At 52.0% G+C, this 10,771-nt stretch overlaps 1 protein-coding gene across 1 annotated transcript; it reads right to left on the bottom strand.

Annotated features, from left to right (window-relative positions):
- Fmod (fibromodulin) lies at nt 1-10,771 on the bottom strand. The gene is made up of 3 exons (XM_021633743.2): nt 10,579-10,771; nt 6,878-7,863; nt 1-1,839 (listed from the first exon to the last, which is right to left on the bottom strand). The coding sequence occupies exons 2-3, from the start codon at nt 7,854-7,856 to the stop codon at nt 1,688-1,690; spliced, it is 1,131 nt and encodes a 376-aa protein (XP_021489418.1). The 5' UTR covers nt 7,857-7,863; nt 10,579-10,771; the 3' UTR covers nt 1-1,687.

Here is a 10,771-nt window from a genome sequence, read left to right as displayed (position 1 = left end):
TGCACTTATAAAATAACTTTATTGGTCAGGCTAGCCACCACTCATGCTTGTCCATGCTGAGGACCCTCTATAGAACATGATGGTGTTGGCATGCAGGTGCTTCCCGAGAGCCCTGGGCAGGTCAGCCCTGCCCCGCAAGCGGCACTTCCTGGTTGAAACGAGCTGGTTTGGCTTTTGTGGATTTCAGGTTCTGGAGCCCAGGACACAATCTAAGCAATCCCCCTCTTCTGCCCTTTTCAGAAAAGCTTGCTTCCAAGTGCACCCAGAGTCAGGGGTCTAAGGCATCTGGGCAGGAACCCTACTTGGGCTTACACCCCTCAACTGGTCCTTGCTGCTGGCTTCCCGGCTTCCCAGATGGCTCCATCCCCGTGTGTGTGTGGCGGGGGGGGTGTGTGAAGGGAGGGGGGCAGATGAGCCTGTGGGTTGAGCCCAGGCAACACCATTTTTAGAAAAGAGAAGACAGGATTACTCTCAGACAAGCTACACATCACAGGCACCTTCCGACATGAGGTGTGGCTCCATCAAGTGAAAGCAGAGGAAGCTATGCCCAGTGTAGAGAAGGCTTGGCTGTCTGGCTTGGGCTTCCCACACCCCAGTGAGCATTTGCAGCAGAGATGCTACCTTAAACTCTGGCCTGAGGGACAAACCAGGTACTGGGATCAACCCCTAGTCTGGGTTAGCGGGAGGGTCTAGGGCTGGTGGAGTCTGCCTCTGCCATCTGTGTACCAAACCTTCCTCCTTGGATCAAAGGATGGGTAGAGGATCTTTCTCATAGTTTGAAAACCACACTGCTGCCCCTTCAAGACAAAAAGCCCAAGAAGGAGCACAGATCATTTTGGGTCAGATAAAACCGGAGAGGGACTGCCCCTTCGGTCTTCTAGTCTGAGGAGTGACCCTTCCCCCTCCATTATGGATACTGATCACAGCCACTCAAACCCTCCCTCCTCTGAAATCCTATCTTCCATCACAGAGCTAGTTATGCCTTCTGGTACCAAGCCCTGACTATAGTCATTATGCTGATGACCTCTAATTTGGTGGCTTTAACCAGGTGAGGTTAGGGAGGTGTAGCGGTGATTTTAGACATTCTTTTAACTTCAGACAATAGTGTGGCCCCTCTCCACAGGCTGCGGAACAGCTAACCACTGGCCTTGGGGTGGGGGTGAGGTGTCTCCTGACTGTCCAAGGCATAGAAGAGACCTCAGCAAAAGAGGGAAGAGTGGTTGAGTTGGGCCGAGGAGGAGGAGGCAGGCCAAGAGGTATGTTTTGAGAGCAATGACTAGGAGCCCAGAGCAACTTGCAGAACCAGCCGGCCATGCTTTGCACACAGCACAGAGTCAGGTTGTCTGGAAATGGCTATATGCTACTGACCAAGCAGCGTAATGCTAAGGCTGACTAGGTCAGGGGAAGGTTGAGGGATAGTAAGATTTTGTGGGGAGGGGGCTGGACTCCATGGCTACTCCTTCTGCCGCCACTTTTGTTCTCTGCGGAAGTTGGCTGGGACCCTGATCCCACTTAACTTTGCCTATTGGAAGGAGACTTAAATCAGATCATGTGGACTTCTGTCGCATGCCTGTCCCAGACCGTCCAGCAAAAGCCAAACCAGACCTTCAAGCCGAATGCAGCGGGGTGGCGACGAGACGTGTGCCCGGAGCCCGGAGCCCGGAGCCTGGAGCCTGGGCGAGGCCCCTCAGATCTCGATGAGGCTGGCGAGGCGCAGGCAGAGCGGCGCATCCACCGGCATGGCGCTCCGCTTGATCTCGTTCCCGTCCAGGCGCAGCACCTGCAGCTTGGAGAAGTTCATGACGTCCACCACCGTGCAGAAGCTGCTGATGGAGAACTCTGCGGGAACAAGAAGGGTGTGGGGGGGAAGCGCAGTTGAGAAATCAGATACAACATTGGCTTAGAGGGCCCCTTTGAATCAGCTGAAATAAAGACTAAAGACTGAGTGTGGGGAGGAAGGGTTGAGAGGGGGCGAAGGGTGCCCTAGAAATGAGTCAGACTGTTTGGGACAGTGCTGGGAACAGAGTTGACTCTGTCTGAGCTTCTGCACCTCAGCCTCCTACTCCCCCACCCCTAACTGTGCTTTGCTCCCCTGGACCCCGAAATGTCCTTGGGTGACCTCCCCACAAGGCCTTGCTTTTTTCCATCCTGCGGGCAGCAGGGGGAAGCAGAGGGTAGGTGGCGGACGGTGGCTCTGAAGGCTTGGCTGCTTGTGGAAAGAGGGCTTTGCTGACAGCCACTGGAAGGACGCTCCAGAAACGGAGGGACGCCATTCTCGAACATTTCCTGTCATTTTGCAGGTTCAGAAAGTGGTCGGAAGCGAAAGAGAGAAATCCTGGCCTTAGAAACGAGTGTCTGTGTGCCAGAGCCTTCAAGGAAATGGAATGAGAAGGCAGAAGGCAGGCTGGCAACTCAGCAGTGCCACAGTGCTCAAGTGTGGAGGCTGGGACAAGCCTAGGTAGGGAGAGGCAAGCAGATCTCTGTGAGTTCAAGGCCAACCTAAAATGCACAGTGAGTTCCAGGACAGCCAGGGCTACATAGAGAGACCCTGTCTCAAAAAACATACTAACATAAACGATTCCCCCGCCTCCAGCATATGATTACATAGGCCTCTTTGACTTTGGGGGACAGGCTCAGTCTTCCTGTGGGTCTGAGCCTGGCCTTGAACCCCACCTCCTGGGTGAGAGCATTGCAGAGTGAGCCACCACACCTTGTGGTCTGCCTCTTTGATTTATTTATTTTTTTCTTTTCCACTTTCATGTGTGTAGTGTGCATGTGTGTGTGGTGTGCACGTGTATATCATGTTTACATATATGTGAAACATCTGTACATGTGTGCAAGTCTGCATGCATGTATATGGAGGCCCAAGGCTTATGTCAGGAACCCTCATCAATTGCTGACCTTCACTGAGGTAAGGTCTTTCAATCAAACCCAGAGCTTGCTGATATCTCTACTCTTGGCAGCTAGCTATCTTGCCTTGGGGATCACCTGTCTTCTGAGGCTAGAATTACAGGCAGGCTGTCACCACCACCACCACCAGGGTAATGTTCCAGCTTCTGAAACACAGCCTCCTAATCCCTGACTTACATCTGTGCTCTGTTCTGCAGGTCGTGAATGTCCTCAGGCGTCCTTCCCACAAGACCTTGCAGATTCTGGGAATCTGAACTTCAGACTTGGGGTGGGGTGGGGTGGACAGAGCCATCCCCCTTGGCCATTGCCTCTTTTTACTCTCAGAAGTCTCTGAGGCCTCTTTGGTAGGGAGTCTCGCTAAGCTCTGAAACAGATCTAGTTCTGCTTTGTCCCAACATAAAGCCTCCCACAGTTGTCTTCATTGTCCTCTTGGATGAGTCAACCACCTGTGTCCGCAGTTTGTTGGTAACGTGAAAGGAAAATCAAGATCCCAGTTAAAACCCCAAAAGAGACGGCCAAGTCCTCCCTGGGAGTTCTGAAACCTGTCAGGGCTGCCTCCCACTTGGCTCTCCATTTTCTGTGAACTGGTTTGGAAGGAGGCGCCAATGGGGTCTGGAGCAAACATCACACACAGATACAGTTCTGGCAGCTGCAGCCTCCGAGTGGAGCAAGGCCGGCTTTGTCCCACCAGAGGCCTTGCTCCTCTTGCAAGGGGGTAGGCACTAGCCCACTTTTTAGAGACGATGGGAGTTCCTCCTGGCGGAGGTAGTGAGTGTGAAAATGAAGGTTCCCAAGGAAGAAGGCACAGAAGGCTGAGGAGGAAGGTGGTTTTAAATTACACCTTTAGTCCCCGGTAAGAACTAACAGAGATGGGCGGGTGTGTTGTAGCAAAACCACTTTGCACTGCACACAGATGCAGAATTCAGGCCTGGAGAAGAGCTAGTTCTCAGGAAGAGTAGGGGCTGGGAAATATACCCTTTGAGGAGGGCAGAAGATACGGAATGTTTTTTGGTGTTTTCCTTCTGGTCCTTGGGAATAGATTTAGTGGGTATCTGTGTACAAGGGCTGGGGAGACATGAGGTGGCTGAGCTCCACTGTCACTTCCAATTCTATTTGGGAATGAGGTAGAGGTCCCAACACAGAGCGGCAGACTGTGCTAAAGTTCAAGTTCTGCATGTGGTCACATGAAGGTGGGCCATATCCACGAGTAACTAGACCCAGCATTTAGATTAGATATTCTTGGGGGCTGTAAGAGCCCCCTGCCTTCCTCGGGCCCACAGCAGGTCAGGGCTTCTGTGAGGAGGCCCTGGCAGAATTTTTTTTTCCAGCCCAGATTAAATACTGACATAAATCTTTCCAAATTCCAATCCCGCCCTGCTCCACTGGATCCCACAGCTTCTGAATAACATTCCAGGGCTCTGTCTGCTCACTCTCTCTCTCTGCCAGGTTGGAAAAACTGAGGGAGGTATTGGAGGGAGAGAGAGGTGGTGGGGGAGACAGTGTCTAGTTGCCAGCAGGCCTGGAGCTCTTGTTCTCTTGGATCCCCCTTATCAACACCTTCATCCCAACATGGTCCCTGGCTGCTGGTGCAGGGAGACCTTCCTGATTACCCCCGTGTGTGGCAGGCAAGCTATGGAGGCATCCTAATTCAGAGACAGGTTGTCCCTTGCTCTCAATCTGGCTTTAGATCCTTTGACAAAAGGCAGGAGTTGGGGACTCTACCTTCCTTAGGCTGGGTGACCGGTAGACATGGCTTTTCTTCTACCATCCCTCACTTCCCCATCCTGGCAGTTTAGAAAACAAGCACCCAGACTCTGCCTGTCAACGCTAACATGGAAACAAGGAGGCAAGCTGGCAAAATGCTACCAGGGACTGATTGTTGAACTGTTTGCCAGGTCTTCTGTAGTGCTTTGCATGCACTATTTACTCAGTCAAGAATGATAAGGCACGGGCTTTACTTTGCTTATTAAGGAGAAGCTGGGAGAGAGACTAAGTGAGAACCAGGAAAGGGAAGGAAGAAATTAGGTTCAAACCTGGCGCATCGGGATTGGGGTAGATTCTGACATTTTCTAGGGGTTTGAACAGAGAGCTTTTTTACAAGGCCTTGGGACACCTCGTGGAACACTTTAGTTTCTGCTCAGCTTTTGGGAGAGGGATCACCTTGCATTTGACCGGGTGCTTCTGCATAGAGACATAAGGGTGGTGAGATGCTGTGACAAACCCTGTCCTGGCTACCTCTCTCTGATTGGAGAGTTAGGCATTAGCTTATGCGCTCTTTCCCAGAGTGCCTTCCTGCCACATGTTCATCGCTACACTTGGATGAGGTACAGCATACAGTGTGACATTTCTTCCGTGACAGCTCTTCTGGATTCAGAATCAGCGGGACGGCAAGCTGTGAGAAAATGCCAAACTCTGATGGTGTGGTATCTTTAGACAGTGAATGACTCCCACCATCACTGTGGGACTAACAGGAATCCTCCCCAGAAAGAGAGACTTAAGTAAAAACCAACCTGAGATGTGAAAAACAAACAAACAAACAAAAATGAAACAAAACAAAAACAAACCGGTGCCTTGCAGTTTAAATGAAAGGAGCAGACAGACACCTTTAGACTTCAGAGCCCCTCTCCCACTCCCTCTGAGAGAGGCTGTCTGGCTATTAACATCTTGCTAAAAGACAGATCTGTCCCCTAAGAAGAGAGAGGGAGGGAGAGAGGACAGGACTGGGTCTCCCCTGTGCTGCTTTGATGGCACATTCCTTCTCAGCAGGCTGAAAGGACTTCAAAGCCCTCTGCGTCAACTGCAGGCCTCCATTCCCCGGAGCAGAGTACCGAGCCCCAGGGGGATCGAGGCTAAATGCTGCCTCAGTACCTTCCAGCTGAGATCAAGACATCAGAAGCTACTACAGTAATGCAAGCGCGTACTGAACAGGAGATCCTAGCAGAAAGGGGCCGAAAGGGCAATCAGAAATTCACCGTTTAGCTCTCAGCCTCAGAGATGCAGTCCTGACTGTGTGGGGAAATTCTCATACAGCACACAGTCCTATGCTCCCTCCTCAAGGCTTCTGGGTGGCTGCCTCAGGGAGGAGCTTTGCCTTGCCACCAGGGGCTCCTTGGACTCCAGGGAGAACCCGCAAGAAGTCCCACATTCATTTCTGGGAGACTGCCCATTTTTGTTCATCAACTGGTAAGTTTAAAAAACAAACATTAAAAACAAGAGACCAGCTGTGCAGACGGGAGTCATGAGGGTAAATAGAGAGTTTGCATTCCCTGGTGATTGTAAGGATTCTGAGACCTAGCAGCCGAACCTCCCCTTAAGGTAGACCCCAGAAGATCACATAGAGTCTCCTTCTCCATGACTATCCCTCTGTAGCAGGGGTTCTCAACCCTCTGAGGACGCTGTGACCCTTTAATACCATTCCTCATGTTGTGGTGCCCTCCAACCACAAAATTATTTTCATTGATACTTCATAACTGCAATTCGCTACTGTTATGAATCCTAATGTAAATATCTGATATGCAGGATATCTGATATGTGACCCCTGTGAAAAGGTCATTTGACCCCATAAGAGGCCATGACCCACAAATTGGGAACCAGTTACTCTGGCACTTCTCTAAACTCAGAGCTCCTAAAACATTGCATAGATGGCTGTTCCCAACAGGTGACTTGCTAAGTGGCCAGTTCTTTCTGGTAATTTCCTGTGCTAATTGTTTTCATCCTGCCTTCCCAGACCTTCCCGTACACTCACTCGCCTTGAAAGCCTTAAACTGAAGCTTGCTTCCCCTAGGAAGTGTCATTGGAGCCAACCAACTTAGTGGTCCTCTCTTACCTCCGCCAGAGGGCCACTGCACACCTATGTGCCCTATGGGACTTGGTCGTTAGTGTTTTGCTTGATCATTGGCAACCTGTGCTTCTTTCTTTTGTATTCCCATTAGCATTCAAGGAGTCGTCTCCCTCCCCCAGATCTCACCATTGATCCTGTTGCCTTGGAGGTAAAGGTTCTCCAGGTTGGTGTTGACGGGAGGGATCTTCTGCAGCTGGTTGTAGGACAGGTCGAGCTCCAGAATGCTGCTGGAGTTGAAAGTGTTGGTGGAAAGGCCGTTGTTGGTGAGACTGTTGTGAGACAGCCGCACATACAGCAGCTTGGGTGACCCCCGGAAGTAGCTGTCAGGGACGGTGTAGACATTGTTGTGCTCCAGGTACAGCTGCTCCAGGGCAGAGGGCAGACCGTCGGGCACCCTTCGGAGGTGGTTATAACTCAGGTCTAGTAAGATGAGGGACCGGAGGCCCCTCATGGAACTTCCCACTTCCTGGATTTCATTGTGGTGGAGGTACAGTGCTGTGAGGTTCTCCAGGCCCTCCAGGGCATTGTTGGGGACCCGTGAGATCTGGTTGTGGTCCAGGTGGAGCTCTCTCAGGGATCGAGGCAGTGGGCCTGGCATCCGGGTCAGGTTGTTGTGGTCCAGGTACAGCCTCTCCAGCTGCCTCAGCTTGGAGAAGACCCTCCTGCCGACCTTGTCACTGGTAATCTGGTTGCCATGTAGAGCGATCCAGAGCAGACCAGTGGCATTGTCAAAGACACCTTCCTGGATGGCGGAGATCTGGTTGTTCTGAAAGTAGACATACTTCATGCGGGAGGGCACAAAGGGCAGGTACTTGAGGTTGCGGTTGTCACAGTACATGGCTGTGGGGAAGTTGGGGGGGCAGTCGCATTCTTGGGGGCAGTCTCGGGGCTCCGGTGGGGGTGGTGCACCATAGGCATAGGCTGGGCCTTCCTCCACTCCATAGGGGTAAGGCTCAGAGGGCTCATAGGGGTAAGGGTCATAGGGGTCGTAGTAGGTGGACTGCTGGTTTCGGAGGTACTGGATCCACCAGTGAGAGTCTTCATCATACTGGCCCTGGGAAAGTGAGCAGAGCCCTGCCAGCAGCAGGATGGAGGCCCACTGCATTTTGTCTCTGTAGAAAGGGAGAGAACAGAGCAAGTGGGGGCATGAGGAAAAGTGCAGAAGGGCAGTTGGCGCGCTCAGGCTGGCTTTAGGCTATGAGCTACGTAGATGACACTGTGACTATGCAGCCACGCACTGGAGGGCAGGAGCTGTGCTTTTCCTCCTCGGAGCCTCCTCCCACTGGCTGCGCACACCCTGGGAGCTGGGCCTGGGTGTCGGGGAGTCAGCGCTTTAGCTTCTGGTCATGCAGCAATGAGAAGAGCCTGAGCGCAGAAAGGAACCTGAGAGGTGTGGGGCTACAGTTTTGGGAAAGGCAGGTCCTGGGTATCCTCTAGCACCCTCAGGTTCTGTTGTTGAAACTGAGAAGCCCACAGTACCCCCTCTCTGTCTGTCCCTCTCCCCTCCCATAATTATATACCTTCCTGTACCAGGAATGGTGGGATACTTTGAGGTCTGAATTCCCATCTAGTTTGGACTCCCCAGAAAATCTTTTCTGAGAGTTCAAGGCCAGGAGTTTCCTAGTTCTTTCCAGGCCCAGGAAACCAACAGAACTGACTGAGACTTCAAAAGGGAATAGTTGAGCTACTTCTGGAAGATCTTTTGGTCTTGTGGGCAGCCTGGGGGTTTCTGGTCGAGTGTGTGGGAGGGCGTGGCTCCCCTGTGGCCACCACAAGGTCTGGGCTATTCTCCAAAGTGCCATTGCCTGTGAGTCTTCTGGGCGCGAAAAACGCACGGGTTAGCAGCTTGTGGCTATGTGTGAACCCAGACTTCAGTCTTTCCAGACTGGGAACCCAGCGCCGCTCTAGCGCTTGTCTTCTGGGCAGACTGTACTGTGTCTGGCCTGGTTTGCATCTCTCTCCTGTGGGTCTTGAAGACTGAAAGGACTTGACACTCTTCTCGCCCACCATGGGGATTGCAAGAGCCATGTGAGAGCCAGTGGGGATGAATTAGGGATGCTGAGAATTGGAATAGAAATGGAAGGAAGGGAAGGTAGCCAGGAGGATTTAGTATCCCTGCTCTTTCCCCACCTTGATTTGAGACAGGGTCTTTCTACACAGTCTTGGCTGTCCTGGAACTCACTATCTAGACCAGGCTGGCCTTGAACTCCCAAAGATCCACCTGTCTCTGCCTCCTGAGTGCTGGGTTAAAGTCATGCACCATCATGCCTGGTGCACCCCTTCTCCTCGTCTAAGCCACCTCCTCCAAGTGATGTCACCTGGCTTTCCAGGCCTAGTTTGCACCTGAGGAGCATGTTGCACTGAAGCTCGCCAGCAAGTCAAGAACAAGGCATACTGGGGTCTCCAGCAGGGAGGCTAGAGGCGTAGAAGATGGGGGACAAGGGGTGTCGTATCTGATCTGGGTGCTCTACTCTACCCCAGGTTCCTACCACCAGTGCACTGCATAGTCCTGCGAGCAGGGAGACCCCCAAAACAAGTGTTAAGACAGACAGTGCTTTTCCTGGTGCTCTCACCATTGGGTTATACTGGGGTCAGCAACTGGACAGGACAGGAGAGGCACGTGAAAGACAACATCAGAACTGAGAATCCCTGACTGAGACACTCCAACTACTCAGCTTCTGGGCACCATCCCTGTTGGGCCCCTCTCTTCCATAGAAACAGTTCCATTAGGTCTTTTCCTCCCACCATTCCCTGCATGGCTCAGAACGGGCACCCTGGCTCATCCCTGGCCAGCCAAAGCTGCTGAACAAAGAACCACAGTGTTTCTAAGGAGCAGACTCACTTGCCCACTGCCTAGGATGCTGGTTGGCCCCTGACTCAGGCCAGGAGAGAAGATGGATGGAGAAGCCCTCTGCCAAGAAAGCATTTTTCCATGCACAGCCCTGGGCTGCTGCAAGACTGACCAAGGTGGCTGTTTAGAGAGGGCTGGCACACTACGCCTCTGTCTCCATTTCTTCCTCTTCCAGACTAGGCACTTTGGCAGAGGGAAGCTACCTTCCTCGTTGGGATTCAGCTTTCCATGGGGCTCCATGCCCAGCCACAGTGGCCTTTCCTCAGAGGTAGGGCTGCTAGAAGGGCGTGGTAGGAGGGCAGGTCTGTCCTCACCCCACTAGATCTAGAATGTCGTTTCAGGTTTGCACTCTCTTAAGTTGATTCTTGTTGCACTAGAGAACACAATTCTCAGTGTGAGGATTCCAGGAGTATTTCTCTCAGACTTAGAGATCCTGACCCAGGAGCTATTATTGTACTATTTCATTTCTCCACTCTAGGAAAAGTCTCTCCTATCAGAGCTGAGGGCAAACTAAAAACCATCTCCTACTCTAGTGGTCCATTCCATGCATGACTCCCTGGATACCATCAAGTCTTTATTCTCCCCCTTTCACCCAACAACACACACATTACACAAAGCTTGCCCTCTAACATCTCTGAGAGAATTTTGAGACATTCAGAGACTATTCTCCCTGAGCCCCAGCATGTTGGGGTTCTTGTGTAGCAGCAGAGAGGTTCTTGTACTTTTTTCATGTTTTCATGTCTTCATGTCTGTGAACCGGAGGTCTCCAACACCCACAGGAAGCTGTAGGAGACAGGTAACTTGCTGGGTCCCATGTCCCCTGCTGTTTTCTTTCTTCAGCATCCCTGGGGGGCATGGATCAAGTGGGAGGAATAACTCATCTATGCCTGCTCTTCTCCCCAGCCTTGCTGGTTTTCTTCATTTCTTTTTATAGAATTGCAAGGGACAAAACCTAGAGAAATAGAACTACACTTACCTTGGGTTGAACCGTTCAGAGTGACCACGTCCTTCTGTCTGGCCTCTTTGGGTTGGAGAATGTGAGAGGGAGGAAGAGAGAGTGAGTGCCTACGGAGAGTGTGCAAGTCTGTGCCAGGCCAGGGCCCGCCCCCAAATTCCTAATCAAATGTCTTGAAGAGGGGCTAGAGAGCCTAAGCTGGCTTTTCAGTTCT

The sequence above is a fragment of the Meriones unguiculatus genome, chromosome 11 (genome assembly GCF_030254825.1).
Source record: "Meriones unguiculatus strain TT.TT164.6M chromosome 11, Bangor_MerUng_6.1, whole genome shotgun sequence".
Lineage (NCBI taxonomy): Eukaryota > Metazoa > Chordata > Mammalia > Rodentia > Muridae > Meriones > Meriones unguiculatus.
This window is presented reverse-complemented; position numbering and strand designations above follow the sequence as displayed.

Coding starts and splice junctions, on each gene's coding strand:
- Fmod (XM_021633743.2), bottom strand. CDS start 7,856: ATGCAGTGGGCCTCCATCCTGCTGCTGGCAGGGCTCTGCTCACTTTCC. Junction 1,840..6,877: donor CCAAGGCAACAGGATCAATG/GTGAGATCTGGG, acceptor TTGTTCCCGCAG/AGTTCTCCATCAGCAGCTTC.